The sequence below is a fragment of the Hemicordylus capensis genome, chromosome 4 (genome assembly GCF_027244095.1).
Source record: "Hemicordylus capensis ecotype Gifberg chromosome 4, rHemCap1.1.pri, whole genome shotgun sequence".
Lineage (NCBI taxonomy): Eukaryota > Metazoa > Chordata > Lepidosauria > Squamata > Cordylidae > Hemicordylus > Hemicordylus capensis.
The window spans coordinates 139,025,308-139,046,039 of NC_069660.1; the positions used below are offsets into that span (position 1 = coordinate 139,025,308).

The 20,732-nt window shown below is 44.7% G+C and overlaps 1 protein-coding gene across 2 annotated transcripts in view; it reads left to right on the forward strand.

The window, feature by feature from the left end:
* The window catches only part of ATP6V1G3 (ATPase H+ transporting V1 subunit G3), a 100,976-nt gene that overhangs the window by 62,088 nt on the left and 18,156 nt on the right, over positions 1-20,732 (forward strand). For both annotated transcript variants that reach the window (XM_053248539.1, XM_053248538.1), the window contains exon 2: positions 5,352-5,578. In XM_053248539.1, the coding sequence (XP_053104514.1) occupies positions 5,497-5,578 (82 nt within the window). In that variant the 5' untranslated portion in view covers positions 5,352-5,496. The remainder of the gene's footprint in view (positions 1-5,351; positions 5,579-20,732) is intronic.

The following is a 20,732-nucleotide window of genomic DNA, read 5'->3' on the forward strand; positions in this document are numbered from 1 at the left end:
AATGTAGGTTGTCAATATTCGCCTGATTGTGTGAACCCATGTTAAGGTGAGAATCTCAGATACATCTCAGGCTATGGACCACTTTGGCATGGATTCCACACAATCACGCTATTGGATGGACACAGGTAATTCGTAAATTGTTACTGATCGTCAAACTGTAATATATGTAGAGCTGTTTTCTTGGCTAAATTTCCAATTATGTTTTAACTACATATTATTTGACATGCCTGGATTTTGTTATTAATTTGTTCCAGTGGTGTAGTGAGCTTACAGGCAGCTGGGGGACAAAATGCAGCGCCCCCCCTCCCATTTTTCCATCTCCAAGCCATGCCCCCTGCATCTGATGTCAGAATCAAGGGGGCGGGGCAATTAGCTGCTGTTATCACATGGAGGGACACCGCCTCCCCGCCGCCTCCTCCTCCTCCTCCCCGCTGGCATGGTCAGGCTCTTTGGGTGCCACTTTGGCCACTCTGCAGCCAGCTGAGCAGCCCGCACCTCAGGCGCCACTCGCCCATGGCCTCTTTGCAGCAGCCAGCAGCCCACCCAGCTCCTGCTTGCTGCTGCAGCTCTGCATGGCTGAACCCAGCATGGTTGCCATCACCGGGCAGGCAGGAAGAACCACCACTAGTTCTTCCTGCCCAGCCCACCTGATCTCACTGCCAAAATGAACCAGCAAAAGTTCAAACCCAGGAAGAAACTTATATAGTTCACAGGAATGCCATGCCTCTTCCTGCAAACTGAAGTGACCCCTGAGTAGACCTCAGTTAGTCCTGTTCTTGAGTAGACCCATCCGGAGGCAAATGCCTGGCAGCCAGGGGTGTGCTCCTGCACCCATCTTGGAGGGTTTCTCATATCTTGCTGCAGCTTTGCTGGAGAGATCTTGCAGGGGCTTCTCTTGGGGGCTGGGAGGCCAGGGAAGGGTCTTGGAGGGCTACCGTTTGTGAGGGTCAGTTCTTTGGAAGTGGGGTCCAGTGTGAATGTGGGGACTGGGTCAGTAGGTGGAGGGCTGTCAGTTGGAGGAGGGTCTGGGGCAACTTCTGGGCTAGGAAGGAAGAGGATCCCTCTATGGTTGAGGGACCAGGAGCTTGGGCTATGCTGTTCTCATCAGGTGTTTTGTAGGCCTCAGGTTCTTCATCCAAAGAGAGGTCGGCTTCCTCTTAAGGATCAGTGCTAGGCTCAGAGCCTACGTCGTAGTGGTTAATGACAGTTATGCCTTTGGTGAGTTGCCATAGCAAGTGCTGAGTTCATATTTATTCTCCAGTTGTGTTTATAATCATTGTACATGACACTGAAGCCTGCCTTCTCTGTTGCTGTCTGTACCAAACAATAACAGGCCCCAAACTGGATTCATTTCTGGGTGCAGTCCCCCTCTGAAGGAGTCCTTTAGTTCCTTCTTCGCGTGCAAACGACAGGTCAAAATGGTATGGCAGGGGAGGGTGGACTGTTCTATCAAGGTAAGCATTCTCTGCGGGCACACACACCCCTTACCTGTTCCTGCCCCATAACTAGAAAGCAGGAATGGATGGAGTTGGTGCAAGTGCAAGTGAAGTTGGCACTGGGAGTCAGCAGGAGCACAGCTCTCCAGCATCCTTAATTGCAGCAAGATGCGAGCCATTCTCAAAACAACTAGAAATAGCCTAAGTTGACTTGGTGGTGGGGAGAGAGAAAGGGTGGGGAAACCTAAAAATGTCTTTCAGAGTGTGGAAGAAACTTTTCCAATGCCTTACCCACAGCAGAGACTTCTAGATTTCACAAGCAGCCACACAGTCTCCTTCAAGTGTTGCCTTTCCCCCTTTTTCTTCCCCATACTGTCTGATGCCAGGTCTGGGGGATGCCAGCTCTATCCCTTGGGTGATGCTGCCTTCCACCACCACCTGCTGCCATAGCATTGGCATAAAACTGCAGCCCTTTCCCTAGCTGTTTCCCCCCACTGCCGCCTCCCCCCTGCTGCTGTTGTTGCTGCCACTGCTGCATTGGCTCTTGCCATGGCCAGAGTGGGAAAATTGGCTCTCCTGCTTTGACTGCAGCAAGAGCCTATTCAAAATGAAAATGGGCATGCATGCACCCTGACGCCAATATCAGTAGGGGTCTTGCCATGGCCAGAGCGAGAGTTGGTTTTCTCACTTGCTTGAGAGAGCTGATTTTCCCACTCTGGCCAGGCAAGAGCCAATCCCACAGCAGTGGTGAAATGGCAGCAGTGGGGCAAGGAAAGGCAGCACAATCAGCAGCTGTCGCAGTGTGGGGTGAGACTGCACAGCTACTAAAAACAGCTGAGCAGGAGCCAGGAGGCTGGAGATTTTTGTGCAGGTACACAACCGGACACCTTAGAGGGAACACAGGCTGGAACCCAATGGGTGTTGGGAATTGCATTGACTCTTACTAGAAAGCCTTTTTCATTATAGCACAGTGCACAGAGGCACATCACAGCGGAATTTAGTTAGGCATGTGTGTATGCTAAGAGTAAAGTAACTTGGAGCCTTGGAGTTACATCGTTTCAAATCAATATAAGTAGTATTTATTAGAGAACTCCATTCTAGATAGGAAAGTGAGGAGATAGAATCTCTAATCTAGCTAGCTAGCTGGATGCAGATGGATTCTGCATCTCTGCACACATGGTGCAGGGGAAAGGAGCTTGCATGTTGCAAGGTAGAAGGAAGGGGAGAGGAAGGAAGTGGCAGGAAGGAAGGAAGGAAGTCCCTGAGAGTATCAATCTACATATCAAGGGATAGTGTCAGAGCAGTAGAGAAGGGATGACCAATGTCTTGACCCTCTAGCCCTCTGACTCACTAGTTTGTCCTCCTATGTCATTGAGAAAAGAGACAGCACATAGTCCTTCACTTCCAACAATGGGTTCAACCCATTCTTCCCCCTACTGAACTTCATGGCAGAAACCTGTCAATGACTTAAGCATCTTGCAATATTTCACTCTGTGGGCTGGACTTGTAGGTCATATGTCTGGTGGGCCATAGGAGTGAGCCCTAGGCTCAAGCATGTGTTTGGCTGGGCTGCTACACTTATGTCTACATACCATACCAATGCAAAAAATATGCTGAATTTGATTGCATAAAATGCTTGCTTTGGGTGTGTATGTGTGAGAATGATAGAAAATGTTATCTGCCTGATAACACTGATCAGATTTAAAGTCGAGATCAGGCTAGATCCATTGACACAATAGCCTTGCTAACTGTAACTTCTGTATGCAGTCCTTGCAAGATTGATACAATTGGTTGCTTTCGTATAACTTCCCGATCTTGGCTCTGCATTGCCTGTAATAAGGCCAAAGAGGTTGACATTCCAAAAAAAGAGAGGCAAACCTGTGTCTGGTGTGAATTCTGCCTCGGTTCTGCACGGGTCCTGGAAACAGTGCAAATAAAATGGAACTTTAACTTTAAATTTATCTGCCTGGTCAAGACTTTATATTTGGAAGCAAATACTCTTCTTTTCTGTTTTAATCTGTTTTTGATTATTATATGCATAGATTTAATTATTTGAAATTTGAATTTTTTGACACTTTATTTAATCATGAAGTTACATTGGGTGCTGCTAATCACTGTTTTAATAGAACAATGGGTACTGAAAGGGAGGGGTGCGTGTGTGCATGTGCATGCACATGAAAGCATAGAAGGCATTCCTGAAGGAAAGAGTGGGGGAATGTGGAACATAGGATCATTGGCAGCTGCCATATTCTGAGTCAGACCATTGGTCCCTCTAGCTCAGAATGTCTACACAGACTGGCACCGGCTTCTCCAAGGTTGCAGGCCGGAATCTTTCTCAGCCCTATCTTAGAGATGCCAGGGAGAGAACATGGAACCTACTGTATGCAAGCATGCAGGTGCTCTTCCCAGAGCAACCCCATCTTCTAAGGGGAGTATCTTACAGTGCTCACATGTGGCCTCCCATTAAAATGCAAGCAGGGTGGACCCTGCTTAGCAAAGGGAACAATTCATACTTGCTATCACAAGATCAGCTCTCCGCCCAATGTGTTCATGTTCATCTTGTCCTTTAACCTGCAGAGAGGAGGACAGCTGGTCTTGTAGCAAGCATGGATTGTCTCCTTTGCTAAGTGGGGTCTGCCCTGGTTTGCATTTGAATGCAAATTTAAAAGGCAATTAACTACTGTGTTAAGTAACTTAATACTTACATGTGAAGTTAAAGAATGTAAAAACCCAATTTTTAAAACAGTATAGAATTGTAAAATACACTTCCTTGCCTCCTTATTTATGATGTGTGTGTGTGTGTGCGTGCGTGCGTGCGTGCATGTGTGTGTGTGTGCACATGTGTGTTGTATCTATAGTGGCACATAATAATCACATGTGCACACACTGCCTTGATACTGCCACCCAGAACAAAATTCATTCTGCTCACTGATGGAAAAATATATAGAGGAAACACTGGTTCTGGCTATGAGTTATTTCCATACATCTAAACTTGTGTGTGTGTGTGTGGGGGGGGGGGTGTTTCCCAGAGACAGCCCCAAAATATGTGGCAATAATATCATCATATATTTATACCCAAGGGTTATGCTCCTACATGGCAGCAGGAGCAATGCAGATCTCAGCATGCACTGCAGTTGTTCAAACACTGTGTTGAAACTCTAGCAGTATGTACGAAGTATTTACTGATGTAGCACCAGCCACGTTCATGGTGCTTTTCAACAGATGAGAGGAGAGGTCTCTGCCCTGTCAGGTTCACAATGTAGAAACAGATCCAAGGGAGATAATGGAGAGAGAGGAGAGGAGTGGAGGCAGGGCAAAGAGGGCAAGAATATTGTCGTATCCTATAGGATAATCAGTTTTGTTATTTAGAAGTTTGTCCCAGTGGGGATCCAGTGGGGGGAGTGGGGGTGGAGTCATGAGGGCAGAGGGAAAGAAGAAAGGAGAGGAATGAATTGAAGTTTTTTTTTTTAAAAAAAAATAAAGTTCTCAGTTAAATCTACATAAGATGCTTTGTGTTTACAAGGGAAGCAGATACAAAACAAATATGCAGCTATTTCATGGACTCATAATTAGGCTTAGTTGCAGGGTATGTGCATTAGAGGGCTGTACCAAAAGCTTCACAGAAAAATGTGGGTTTTGAGTGCTCTGTTGACACATTGCACTGTATGACACCTGTGGCTCAGGCACAGAAAGGGAGATGCAAAGCAAGCAGCAAATTTGGGTAAGACGGCTGCATTTTTCATTTAGATGATGTTTGCTATTAAAATGAAAACTCCCATTTACTGTGGGCAAACAGGGAACTACTGCGTTTTCAAAACACGTCAATGAGCCCATATAAACTAGAGGAAAAGAGAACGTATCCCTCAGCCAGTCTGTGCACATTCCTTCCACCTACCTTTGTGTTTTGCTTCTCAGGGTATTCATCTCGCTTCAGCAGGCTTGGAGGGTTCAAACTGGACGCACATCTTGTTGACACAACAAGACAAGCTGTGGGGAAACCAGGGAGCAGCAGCATAAAGCCCTCTTCCTCATTCCCAGAAGAACAAACCAAGGGGACAAAATGACTAGCCAGTCTCAGGGAATCCAGCAGCTTTTGCAGGCAGAAAAACGTGCCAAGGACAAACTCGAAGAAGCCAAAAAAAGTAAGTTGCAGCCTCAACTTTGTTCTTGTTTTACTCATGCTCATTAGAAAAGCAGGCATTCATAGGGATTCTAGGATGGTTTTGTTTCTACACAAGATTTTATCTCTTGCTGCTGCATCTCTCTTCATCCCTTTTTCCTTACTGTCTCAGGACTTGCCTGAAACTGTGCATTTATCATCAGCAATGATTAATATTTTTGCTAATGAGTATGGCTTTAATTCCATGAGACAAGATTCCATTGTTTCATGTGCTGGGTTGCTTCAGTTCAGAGTTGATTTAGTTCAGAGCCACAGGCTTGCCATTTTTCATTCACCCTCTTTTCTAAAAAACAAGCTTTTCTATGTTCAAGCAGATAGACCATGGGTGATCAGCCTACATAAGCAAGGTTTTTGTACCACACCTGGACAGGTGGAGAAGGGCCCATGGGGATGGCTGGCTATAGTATAAAGTTGGGCCTAAACTCCACTCGCTTTCCAATTCTGTAGATAGACTGTGGGCTGCATATGTACTTTAGTATGCACTAGAGTGGTACCTAATGGTGCAGCCAGAAATGATTTGACTAGCAAGCCAGAGGTTGCCAGTTCAAATCCCCACTGGTATGTTTCCCAGACTATGGGAAACACCTATATCGGGCAGCAGCGATATAGGAAGATGCTGAAAGGCATCATCTCATACTGATGGCAATGGTAAACCCTTCCTATAATTTTACAAAAGACAACCACAGGGCTCTGTGGTCACCAGGAGTTGACACTGACTCGATGGCACACTTTACCTTTAGAGACACTTTAACTTACTTGGGACTTGACTTGTGGTGCATGTCAAATATTGAAGCTATTCACATTCCGGAGGGAGGGCAGAGGGGAAGGCTGTGAAACCCTACATTTCCCCCAAACGATCCTTTGGACATTGCTGGGAGCAGGGACTGCACTCCCAGATGAGTAGCGCTGCAGCAGGCAGCACGGAGCTTTGGAGGCCAGGACGATGTGTCTCAGCCTCCGGATAGCCCACAATGCACCACACACTGAGTGTGGTGCATTGGGGGATTCCCCTGTCAGACAGGCACTCTAGGCCCATCTCTAGGCTCTAGGTGCCTGTCTCTGTGTATCCTCAGGCTGCGTGCAGAACAAGGAAACACATGGTCCTGGCAGCTGGGTTAAGGAAGCCCTCGCTCCCTTAAGCTTGGCTTAAAAGTATGGTTTGGCTGGGCAGGAGTGCCAGGATCTCTATGGATCATGTTGCTCCACACGAGCAGCCTAGCACAGGCTAGGCTACTCCAAAGAACAGCCTCATTGGCTACCAACGAAGATGATGGTGTGTATTTAGGGAGAAGGCATCACCACTCTAAATGCCTGCCTGCAGCCTGTGATGGGTTGGACGAGGGATAACAAACTGAGACTGAATCCAAATAAGACGCAAGTACTTATTGTGTGGGGTTGAAACTCGGGAGACACTTTTGACCTGCCAGTTCTGGATATGGTCACACTTCCCCAGAAGGAAGATGTACACAGTCTGGGAGTGCTTTTGGACCCAAACATCTCCCTGATGTCTCAGGTTGAGGTGGTGGCCAGAGGTGCTTTCTATCAGCTTCGGCTGATATGCCAGCTGCGTCTGTTTCTTAAGATAAACAATCTCAGAACAGTAGTACACATGCTGGTAACCTCCCGACTTGATTACTGCAATGCCCTCTATGTGGGGCTGCCTTTGTATGTAGTCTGGAAACTGCATCTGGTAAAGAATGTGGCAGCAAGTTTGGTCTCCGGGTTATCTCGAAGAGACCATATTACACCTATATTAAAAGAACTACACTGGCTGCCAATACATTTCTAGGGTATGGTTATAAGCTATAGAGCCCTAAACAACTTAGGCTAGGGCAATGGGTATTTAAGAAAACATCTTCTTCACTATGAGCCCCATCTCCCATTGAGATCATCTGGAGAGGTTCATCTGCAGTTTCCACGAGCTTGTCTGGTGTCTACTCAGGAACAGACCCACGCTGTTGCTGCCACAGGAGTCTGGAATGCGCTCCCTGCTGAAATAAGAGCCTCCCCATCTCTGAGAGCTTCTAAAAAGTCTTTAAAGACACATTTATTCACCCAAGTTTTTTAACTAGAAAAAATTGTTTTAAGGTTTACATTTCTGTTTTGTTTGCTTTATGTTGCTGTAAAAAGCCCACAGATGGAGGTTTGGGGTGGTGTACAAATATAATAAATATAAGAAATAATATTTATTGCTCCCACCTCAGGAGACCAAACTTGCTCACAGAATGTCATCCAATAGTCGTTTAATTATGCTAGAGGTTAATTCACACTGATACAGTGTGTTACACATAGTCCTGTACATGTAGGCTTCTACAACCACCTCACCACACACACACCCCTCTGTGTACACAGACTGTTGTCTTCTCCAGTAGAAGTCAAAGGAGAATCTTTGCAGGCAGAGTTGATGTTTATGGATCAAGAGTCTTTGAGCTCAAGAGAGGGGTTATTGGATTGCAACAAACAGTCTTTTCTCATTATTAGTCAAATCATTTAGTTGAGATTTTAAGGGGATTTAAATCTCAAAATGGAATTTTTAAAAAGAATGCCATTTTAGAATTTGAAAAATGTTCAAAATTTTGATTATAGATTCTGACATCCTCAGAGTGAGGTTTCCCTATTTAAATTGGTCAGTGCCAGTCAAGACAGGTGTGCATGAGTCAAACACAGTCCACCAACTACTGTATGTATTCTGGCTTGCCAGATGCCTGAGAACCATCCTCTTCAGCAGTCTGAAGCAGAGAGCGGGGGGAGGGGGGAGCCGATATGTAGGTGGCAGGATGTGTTTGATCTGGTGAGTCACAGGTTGTGCAGACATGAGTGAAAACACTGAAAGAACTGACTTGACACCCACACCTGCTATTTCTAGTCACATGGTTTGTTCAGCACATATAGTTTTCTGTGCACAATATATTCACATACATTCACATGTTACGTTCAGTGCATGCATGGCAGCACTTTGGGGTCCTGTCTCCATGTTGGAGAGACCTGTCTCCATGTTGACTTCTAACAAGAAGTCAATCCGACAAAGCCATGTATGTCCACACGGGCACCTGTACATTCATACGATGTCACAGGTGAGCAATTCTAATATAACCCACAAAGCTCTGTTCCTCTTTAGAGAGAAGGATTATGATTTGGTAGAGGCACACTTCCTGGGAGCAAGTGGCCTGTAAATATAGAGAACTTTGATCTTAAGTCTTCAAAACCAAAACTACTTTCTGGGCTGAAATTCAAATCATGTCACCTTGAATGTGCATGTTAGGGTTAAAACTCCTTTTCTCTCTGCAAGTATTTTACAGTTGCTGATTTAATATAATCTCCTGTCCCTGCACCTTATGCTGTGGAGTTTATATAATCCAGTCCTACACAGAAATTTTCTCCCTAAGTTGTAACAGCAGAGCTGGTGGACTGGGCTGTTAGTAATTTTGCACATCCATGACATAAACCAATCCAACCTCTTTTTGGCACTTCAGAAAACACCAGTACCAAGGCAATCTGTACCAGTCAGCAGCACTTCATTCTGCTTTGTGTCCAGCCTTCAGCCGGATTTAGTTGTAAACTGAAACAGCAAGTTTGACCGTTCTCGGCGAATGAGGTCCTGGAATGTTAAACTGAAAACATAGCCTATGGTTGTTGTGTAACTCCAGCCCCGATCATTTTGTATGCTTCACTGTTCTCTGCTTATTTGTTCTGAGAAAGGAGGCAAGAAAAGGTATTTTCTTTATCATGCATCCCCAAAACATAGAGCCTCTTTAGAAAGCAGAAACTGTAAAAGACAACAAACATATACAGGTGAGAATGCTGCTGGTGGCCGACACAAGTAGGTCATGGCATGCCCTGGTCGAAGATGGGTTGCACTGGTGCCACCACCAGCATTGGGGGCTAGTGTTTTCTTTTAGGGGTAAGAAAGAAGGAGGGGCTTAGAAGAAATAAAGCTTCTTTACTATTAATATTAGTAAATCACCCCTAGTAATAGGTGTAGAGACAAGATAAAACATGTTCTTCAAACATATTTTGAAGCTACCTGGAAACCTGAATTGCCAGAAAATTGATTGCTGACTTGTTCCTCGCGACTTTGCTCTTATGGAGCAAAGTGTGCTGCTGAAGCTAAAGGCAAATTCTTACTCAGAGCTGAAGGCCCACCATATTTCCACCTTGCAGATGGCACTGACAGAATATGAGAAACTTAGTGAATGTACACAGTGGTAACGTATATGAAAGTTGAATCTTGTGTGTGCAGAATGCAATCCAGAATGCAAATCTGACACCTTCCTGAATGCCTTTTCAGTTTCTCTTCTGACCTGCATTGACTGTACATGTTAGGAGCATTCACACATCAAGCATATATGCTTTTTAATGTCATACTCTTCTGCTGTTCTAACTTCAACAACAGCATGGACAGCTGAGAAAGTTCTCCAAGCCGATAGTCTTCTTGCAACCCTCAGCAACTGTCTCGCCATGGATGTCAGCAAAGGCCAGCTTTTTCCTGTACCTGCCATTGGCTGATGCAATTGTGACAATATGCCTTTAGACTAATGGCACTCAAACTGTCTCAATTAAGAAATAAATCTAGCATGCTTAGTATCAGGGCATTAAACCATCTAACTAGACCTTGATGTGTGCTATGCTGAAATTTATCTGGTAAACCAAATACATTCTTCTAACCAACTTACTTGCAAAAATGTAGATTCATTTCCTGCTAATTTAAGTATAGAGTGTTGTGGGTTTTTTTTTTTTTTTTTTTTACTTTTCCAAGTATGAATGCTGTTGAATTCTGTGTGTTCAGAAGGAACTAGCTCTTTGAGTACTTTCCTAGACCATAATCCTATATGCAAGTATTTGTCTGTGGTTGCCACCAACTCATTTGAGGCTACTCAGAAAGGGGCCTTCTCCATAGTGCTCCTGGATTTTGGAATGTGCTCCCTGTTGAAATAAGAGCCTCCCCATCTCTGGCAACCTTTAAAAAGGTACTGAAGATGCATTTATTCACCCAGGCTTTCAATTAGATTCATGGTTTTAAATGTTTTATGTTGGTTTTAAATTATTTTAATGTTAATGATTTTAATGTTTAAATGATTTTAATTGTTTAATTGATTTAGTTTTCATTTTAATTGTTACTTGATTTTAATTGTTTTTATTTTGATGTAAACCACCCTGAGCCATTTTTGGAAGGGTGGTATATAAATCAAATAAATAATAAAAATAATAAAAGTATAAATAGGGGAGCCCCCAATGAAATGAATGCACATCTAAAATTATTTTGCCACTCATCTCCTTGTGAAAATGATCCTGTGCACATTTTGTCCAATTGAATTCAGTGAAACTTGCTTATGAGTTTACTTGCTTACATGCTGCTGAGTTTGCATGCTTAAAACTGGAGTGTACATGGCTAAAAGTCAATCTGTATATGAAAATGCATACAAAAATATATTCATTTGTGAAGGGTACTGGTTGCAGGAGGTAAAGAAGATCCAGATATACCTTCTGGAGTGAAGTAAAGCCTGTTCCGGGCACAAATTATTTCATACATCTAGCAATGCCACTTATCACCTTCTTCAGATGATCCTGTGCGATTTCTGTTTTGCACAGAGTGCCAGTTAGCCTAGATCCAGCCCTGGGTCCCACATTGCTGAGAACCATGTGTGAACAAGGCACTCTTATGAGGACCTGCTCTTTCCCCATGACTTTATCTTGCAGTAATTCATGCAAACTCAACACCATGTGAACAGGGCCAGTTGTGAAGGTCTTTCACACTTGATCATGGCCCAGAAGGGAGGGAGTGCAACAACCTAGTTGGAAGCACCCACATGATTCCCAGCCGCCACAGGGAGACAGCTCCCATGGTAAGGAGCCCATAGGTGGGGCCTATTATATGGGTCTTCACCCAATCAGCACTCTAACAGGAGGGGGGGGCAATGACTGGATGGGAAAGACACACATGACAGGTCCCAACTACATGGCTGCTTCATTGACACACACACTCCCCAACAGGTATGGGTTCATTATGCGGGATAGTGGTTTCACACGGCTGCATATGACGGGGGACTTACAGACTCCCATAGTTGGGCCAAACTCTTACACTGGGGCTTGATGTTTAAAACAGGGCTGGTTGTTTGTTTTTTGTGTAGCCACCTAATGGCACAGCAGGGAAATGACTTGACTAGCAAGCCAGAGGTTGCCGGTTTGAATCCCCGCTGGTATATTCCCCAGACTATAGGAAACATCTATATCAGGCAGCAGCAATATAGGAAGATGCTGAAAGGCATCATCTCACACTGCATGGAACATGGCAATTGTAAACCCTTCCTGTTTTCTACCAAAGACAACCACAGGGCTCTGTGGTCGCCAGGAGTCGACACTGACTCGATGGCACACTTTACCTTTTTATTCTTGGTGTGCATCTAGATAAGAAAAAATACACTCTGGAAGGAAACCATTCTCTTATTAAGAAGGATTAATTACATGACTGATTGTTGGCCTCTTTGCAACATACAAATGAAGTATGATCTGGTGTTTGGCCTACTCACCTCCACAAACTGCCAGACTCCAACTCAGAAAGCAATGAACCTAAATTCATATTCCTGCCACCACCTCTTGTGTGATGAGATCTACACATCTGGTACAAATCAAGACCTGCTGTATCCCGACACTTGATGTCAGCTGTGTCCTTGAATGACCGAACAACAGGCCCTTGTTTGGGCTGCCTAGTGCATAAGTAAAAAGGTTAACATGATCCAAGTCCATGTATTAATTTTTGGTTGGCCTCAAGTGAAACAGCAGGTTTAGATCTAGATTTTGTCATGAGATGCAATCAGGTGTAACATAGCCATACTGACAGTGGTTGAAGCCATCCACAATGCTGCAGTACTGGTTTTACTCACCGCGTCAAAAGAGAATGAAATGAGAAACAGCAGGACATTAGTGACGGACCAATGGCATTGTGGGAAATCTAAGAGACTGCCATGCTCCAATGACATCCAGAACTTTGTGGCGTATATTGTGCATCAAGCACACCTTCGTTGATTTCGAGGGTTAAGAACAGAAATAATTTCAAGAGACTATGACTGGGGTGGCAGATATTGTGCATTATTTCCATTGTTCAATGGATAATGTCAGAGTTTCCTATTTATCTGGATATTTTTGAAGCCTTTTAGCAAAAACGCATACACACCAAGGCTCCAGCTGAATTGACAAAAGCGAAGGCCTAATTTGGAAGCAACGGTACTGCACACAAAGCACTTACCTGTATTGGTGTTTTGCTGTTCCATGTATCTAGCATGGGAAAATGGTTTAAAGGCCCTGACCATATGATGCTAACTCTAGGCCTAAGGTGTGTATTTAGTTGACCTACTTAACATGCAGTGGCTTAGCCACCATTAAGCAAGGCAAATGTCCCTGGGCTGCATGGGGCCCATTGGGGCACCCATGCCCCAGTTAACTCTTCGCCCCTCCCCAGTGCTGCTGTGGATGCTTCAGCCCCTGTTGGTAGGTGCTACATTCCTCATGCTGCTGCCAGGTGCTGTGTCCCCCTCCCCACTTCTGCCACTACACACATGCAAGGGGCCCATCAAGCTGGCCAACGTTTTCTTTGTGCACGAGGGAGAGGGAAGAAGCACCCAGCCAGGCCAGTGAAGAATGTGCTGGCCAGCTCGATAGGCCCTGTGCATCTTGGTACCCAGTGCCAGGAATAGTTCTTGCATCAGCGTCCTGACTCAGCAAGAAGGGGCATGGCCAGCATGGGGTAGTGCGCCCAGCGGAGGAAGCACAGCGCCCGACCTGATGCCCACCCTCCCATCCTATCCCAGGGCTGCCACCAGCCTTCCTACGCCCCTGCTTGCATGTACTGAAAGCCTCTCTTCATATTCAGACTGATCAGTTATGCCATGGGTGGCTTTATAAAGTAATAACATCCATACTCTTGGGTCCCAATATTTCCCAAGCATTTTCAACAACTCCCAGCCACTGAAGCCATGAGTAGAGCTTGGTGTGGTCATGATTATGTTATTATATTCTTTGAAACTATAAACTCTTATGTCTCAAGGGAAAGAGAGTGTTTTCCCTGACACTGGCCCTTCATAGCATCCCCACATTATCTTCCTGTCATCCTCCTTGCTCTGCATGATACTCTTTATAAAGCAACTGTTTCCAAATAGGCATGCCTCAAGATGCTTTCTGTTTTCTGGCATCCCTAGCCCCCCGCTGATTTCTCATTCACGGGCACAGTTAAAAAGGGAGATTACTCCTAAGATTTTTTTTTTTAATGCTCACACCAAATATACATGTACAAAAATGGCAGCACGTTATTACAGATTAAGACCAGAGAACCCATAATGCAGTATGACTTAGAGCAAAACCTGCATACACAAAAACATCTGGTACCTTCCGCTGAATTAAATCACTGATTGCATTGAAAAAATAGTACCCTTTCAAAGTGAATTTGGCACTTCTCTTTCAGACAAAACCTACAAAGAACTATGAGAGAGAAAGTATTAAGACTGAAATTTCTCCCAGATGTTCCACATAGCCCTACTTTTGACCTATAGAACCATGCAGATAGTGTTGCCCGAGCTGTCCTGTTGGTGGTATCTATGTCTCAATAGTCCTGAATGCCTTGTTGAGAGACTTGGATGGGTGAAGAAACTCTTCAACTGGTTGGAAAGCTGATTGTTGTTTTTGTTCCTACAAAGTTTACTGAAATTTTAGGTGAATTTGGGCGCTTTCCAGATTACAGTGGGGTCACAATGAATCTCTGAAGTGTGCTTCCACACTTCCTGTGTTGTGACACTGCAGTCCCTACGCTGACAGCAGGGTGCTGTTCATATTTGCAATGCCTTGTTTCGAATTTAATCGCTGTGTTATAGTGCTATGACATCGTATATCCAGTGTAAAGAAGTTGCTGTTCTTTCGGATTGTTAGTTTTCACGGGACTGCTCTATGTTTGGAAAGCAATTTGCCTGAATGGAAGCATTTTGCTGTTGTTGAGCGGCTAATCTGGAAAGCACCTTGGAGGTCCATGCACTGGTGAACGATCTGAAGACTTACCAGCCGGGGGCAGGGAGAGAGTTTTGGTGACACTAACAATATTTCTCACGAGACATTCTGTACAGTCCCTAGGAAACAGCACTAGAAATGGGATTCCTCCAATAGATTTTTCTCAGCGCTTAAGATCTAGTACTTCAGCTCCATTTTAAGGGCTTTTCTAAATGAAAGGTGATGCCCAAACACCCCCATTTGGGGCATGATGTTGCGGTTTGATAGACAGACCTGAACCTGATCTAAATATTGGGTCTTAGGGCCATCCTCATGCATTTTCAACAAGGAAGCCAACTTCCCGAGCAGGAGTTGCTGCAGGCTTCAGAGCAGTCACAGAGCACATTGCAGCACAGTCATATTCAATAAACAACCCCAGTAAAACATGCATTCAGGCTCTTTGCAAGGGGAGACAGCCTTTAAAATAGTTCCGTGCCCATCTGTACATAATCCCAGAGATCAACATAACATATAGAGTCTGGCAAGTGCAATTAAATAACGTGGGGGTGGGGGTGGGGGTTACACATCCTAGAAGATGAAATGATATTCAATAAATTCACATGGTTCCTTGCCCGATTGTTTCTTCTGTGGAGAGGCTTTGTATAATCACACTTGATCTTGCTTTGAATCCTGCAATAAGCAAAGTCAGCAAGACAAGCGACCCATAAATCGGAGCCAGGACTCAAAAGGTTTTCACTGCGTTTGGTGTTTCACTGCTCCTGAAATCTACTCACTGAGATGCAGGTACTGACATGGGACTGAGCTGCCCACTGAGCAGATAATTTACTGCTGGATCAGTCAGTTCTATCCAGAGTTGTCTCAAGTCACAGATCCACTGAAAAGACGAGTTTTTCCAAGCTCCCAGTGCATTGCTGTGCTATGCCCAGAGGAGTTACATTGCTACGTGTCACATCTGATACAGCTTCACGTGTGTGGTGCAACCACATTGAATTCAATGTGGCATGGCAACCTAGAGAAAAATGAAAACAAAAATGAACAATTGCCTCAAGTCTGAAATATAAGCATTCACCAAATGTGGCTTAGTTAGGGTTGGAGTCTGATCTTCTTTACATTCTTTCACCCCATTGACTTCAGCCAAGGAACTCCAACGTTACACCAGTGGAACAGACACAGCTATCAGGGCCCATTATGTCTTGTACGATAGGAGTGGAGGAGAAACAGCAACGCAGCATTGGGCGCAACATGATTTCAGTGAGATGAGCTCAGTAACATGATCACTGATTTCTCTGGGGGCATACAGGATTTCCAGAACTGGAGACAGGATGCTTTAGTGGGGTTGGAAGGGGGATTGATTCTACAATGCTAAAGGCCAAATTACACATTACGATAAGCACGGCATTAGCACTGATGCGCTTAAATCTTCTTTCACAACTGGGAGCTTTCCCCCCATGACAAATGGCAGCTATGGGGCTCCCCACACCAGATCAGGACTGTGGTGGGGAAAATGCATCCCCTTCCTCTTGTCACAGTCATTCCCCTTGGCTGCTATACCTGAAACAAACGTTAAGCCTCTTAGTGTTGATGGACTTAAAATAATGCAGTGGTTTCCAAACAGGGTTCCTCCAGATGTTGCTGAACTGCAACTCCCAGCATCCCCGGCCACAATAAATTGTAGCTGGGAATGATGGGAGTTGTAGTGCAGCAATGTCTGGAGGAACCCTGGTTGGGAACCACTGACATACCACTGACAATCAATATGTAAAGCTTCATGGGGTTCGGCGGGGAGAGCGGGCCCACTCTCCCTGCACATAAGCAGTCTCTCATTGCTGGGTTGCTGGATCAGCTGCCCAGATGAGTGTCGGCATAGGTCAGGTGCTCCTGCAGAGCTCTGGTGGAAGGGGAGCACCATCGTGTGGTGCCCCAGCTCCTGGAGCCCCAGGAAGGCATCGCGTGAGTGCATGGTGCATTCCTGGAATCCCCCTGACATGGTTGCAAAAACAAGGTTAACAGAGGGCTCACTCCATTAACCTTGTTTAAGGGGAGGGGTTGTTAGGCAGCTTAGCTGCCATGGGACCACCAGGCTCACCCTTGAACCTGGTAGCTCCAACGATCCCTGGAAACCAGGCTAGGCTCCCTTAGCCCAGATCGTGGGAATAGCTTCAATTTGTAGTTTGGACCTAAAATATGTACTTATCTTTGGAAGGCTAAACAGATTGAGATTGCTTGAGAACCAGGATATTAGGGCAGGTAACACAAGAGCATTCTTAACCGGTTGGGTACCTGATAAAGTTTGCACATAAATTGATAAGGGGTGGAGGTGGCATAAGCAACAAACTGGTCTTATGAATGCGCCAGCATACATATGTGTCCATGAGAGCAGGGGGAGAGGTGTGCTCCGCCCCCACAAGGAATTTTAAACTTACTTTAAAACATTGTTGATGTACAGAAACTAGGTAGCTCTAATATGTCCCAAGAGACAGCAGGAGTAGGGATGTGCAAAAAATTTCGGGCACAGAACGATCTGTGCCCGAAACGAACAATTTCGGGTGATTCGGGGCCGAACCGAATCACCCCCGATGTCCCCCGATATTTTTCGGGCACGAGCCGAATCACCCGAATTTCGGAGCCGAAAAATTCGGGTGATTCGGTTCATGGCTGATTTTTGGCGATTTTTTAAAGTTTTAGTGACTTTGGGGCAGTTCGGGGGCATAGCATGGGATCTGGGCAAAAGGAATGGGGTGGGGTGGTAGTGCATAATGGGTGCAGGCTACCACCCCAATTTCAGGGGGATTGGGCAAAGGGCTGATTTTTGGTAAATTTCTGAAATTTTCATGTCTTTGGGGCAGATTGGGGCATATTGGGGCAAAAAGTGGGGCCTGGGGCAGAATAGTGGGGTGGGGTGGTAGTGCCTCATGGGTGGAGGCTACCACCCCAATTTCAGGGGGTTTGGACAAAGGGGTGATTTTTTGAGAATTTTTGAAGTTTTAGTGACTTTGGGGCAGTTTGGGGGCAGAAAGTGGATCTTCCCCAAAATAGTGGGGTGGGGTGGTAGTGCCTCATGGGTGGAGGCTACCACCACAATTTCAGGCGGATTGGGCAGAGGGCTGATTTTTTGAGAATTTTTGAAGTTTGGGTGTCTTTGGGGCAGATTGGGGGCAGAAAGTGGATCTGCCCCAAAGGAGTGGGCTGGGCTGGTAGATAGTGTCTAATGGGTGGAGGCTACCACCCATGCCCAATTTAAGAGTGATTGGGCAGGGGGTGAATTTTGGTGAATTTATTTTTATGAGGTTTGTCTTCATAAGGTGAAGTGTGCTAAATTGATTACTTCCTCATATTATTCATAGTAAAGGAAAGTGTGAAAAAGTGAAAGTGGGGTCATGAGAGCTGTTTAATTGAAAAAAATCTCATTTGCTATGATAGAATGAGAATTCACACCTTAGAACTCTCATGACCCCACTTTCACTTTTTCACACTTTCCTTTACTATGAATAATATGAGGAAGTAATCAATTTAGCACACTTCACCTTATGAAGACAAACCTCATAAAAATAAATTCACCAAAATTCCCCCCTCTGCCCAATCACTCTTAAATTGGGCATGGGTGGTAGCCTCCACCCATTAGGCACTATCTACCAGCCCAGCCCACTCCTTTGGGGCAGATCCACTTTCTGCCCCCAATCTGCCCCAAAGACACCCAAACTTCAAAAATTCTCAAAAAATCAGCCCTCTGCCCAATCCCCCTGAAATTGTGGTGGTAGCCTCCACCCATGAGGCACTACCATCCCACCCCACTATTTTGGGGCAGATCCACTTTCTGCCCCCAAACTGCCCCAAAGTCACCAAAACTTCAAAAATTCTCAAAAAATCACCCCTTTGTCCAAACCCCCTGAAATTGGGGTGGTAGCCTGAACCCATGAGGCACTACCACCCCACCCCACTATTCTGCCCCAGGCCCCACTTTCTGCCCCAATATGCCCCAATCTGCCCCAAAGACATGAAAATTTCAGAAATTTACCAAAAATCAGCCCTTTACCCAATCCCCCTGAAATTGGGGTGGTAGCCTGCACCCATTAGGCACTACCACCCCACCCCACTCCTTTTGCCCAAATCCCATGCTATGCCCCCAAACTGCCCCAAAGTCACTAAAACTTTAAAAATTCACCAAAAATCAGGATTTTGCCCAATCCCCCTGAAATTGGGGTGGTAGACTCTACCCATTGGGCACTACCACCCCACCCCAAAATTTTGCCCCTGGGCCCCTTTTTACCCCCCCCGAATCGATACGGATTCGGATTCGGATTAAATCCGAATCTGAACCGAATCAAGAGTGATTCGGGTGACCCAGATTCGGGCACAAAACAGAACAGGGGTGATTCGGCTCGGGTCCGAGCTGAATCACCCAAAAACCCGAATTGCACACCCCTAAGCAGGAGACAGAGAGATGTCTGAAACTATTTTTTAGTGAGAGGATAGTAGTGGTCTCTCACTACTAGGCCTGGACTCTCTGTGCTGTTCTAGAGAAGGGCCTGTGAGAAGACACAAGTTTGCATATACATTAGGCCTTTTCAGAAAATTCAGATTAGGATACAACCCGACCCAAATTTGACAATATCGGATTCGGATTCTATGGGCTCTGGCGATATCAGATCAGGTTCAGAATTCCAACTTTAATTTGGATTTTTCCCCATTGTGATCAATATGGAAATTAAGATGGAAAAAATTGCCAGTTAGTCCTAAAGCCTTTAAACATGCCACAAATGTGGGGAAGGAGGTCAGGACCCCCTGTAGGGAATTTGAAGGGAATTGGTCGATCCCCTGAGTTTTGTTGGATTTTTGAAATTTTTGTTTAAAAAATGGCTAAAAATGCTGAAATCTGCCTTATTTCAAGCCAGAAATATATGAAAATTTTGAAACTGGAGACTCTCCTTGGAACATGATTCCATCAGCATGTGAAAGGATCTGCCTTTTGCCTTCATGAAAAGGGATAACAGCATGCCCCTTTTGCCCCTCTTTTATATTTCTGGAATGGATGGGCATATGGTTATGAAATCTGGCACACATGGAGTTCACATTGGCTGGACTCTGTGTTATATATTCCAAAGTGATGGGTCAATCTATTGATTTTTGGTGAATTATTATTTTTTATTATTTTTAAATGGCTAAATATTATGAAATCTGGTTCATTTAAAGCCAGAACTTTACAAAAGATTCTGGATCTGAAGTCCCTCCTTGGACCCTCATGTGGAGGAAAAAGGATATTACTTTGATTTTATATTAATTTTTTTTCTTCCCCATTGCAGGAATAGGCAGACCTTTTAAAAGGGATTAAAAGGACTTCACATTTTTGATCCCTTATGGATAGAAGGAAAAGTGAGAAATTCTTTCTAACCACAAAACCAGAAACATTCAAAGTAGTTTCACTATGACTGTGGGAAGACAAAAATTAATATAAAACCCAAGGAATGTCCTTCCCCTCCCCCAAATCAGAGGAGTTACCCAAAGCCTTGAAAAAATTAAAGTCATGTCAATGTGGACTTGATGTATGCCAGATTTCATAAACATATGCCCACCCATTCCAGAAATATTAAAGGAGGGACAACAGGGGCATGCTGTAACCCCTTTTTATGAAGGCAAAAGGCAAATTCCTCCACATGATGGTGGAATGATGGATCAAGGGGGTTCTTCAGTTTCAGAAGTTTTTGTAAAGTTCTGGCTTGAAACAAGCCAGATTTCAACATTTGTATCCATTTTTCAGGAATTCAAAATTTCAGAATTTCACCAAAACTGGATTAACCAATTATATTCAATTTTGCTACAGGAGGTCCTGACCACCTTCCCCACATGTGTATCATGTTTCAAGACTCTAGAACCAACCAGTGATTTTGGTGGAGGGCGGTTTCCCCACAATTTCCTTATTCAACTCTATAGGATGAAATCCCATTCCATTTTGCTGATTCCAAAATTCTGAAGTATTTCTGAAATTAATTTCAATATTTCAGAATTAATTCCAACTTTACCAATTCCAGCTTTACCAAATTTGGATTTTACCAAATTTTACCAATTTGGGGCAATTTCAGATAAAGTCAGAATTTTTGAATCTGAATTTGCACAGGCCTAATATACAT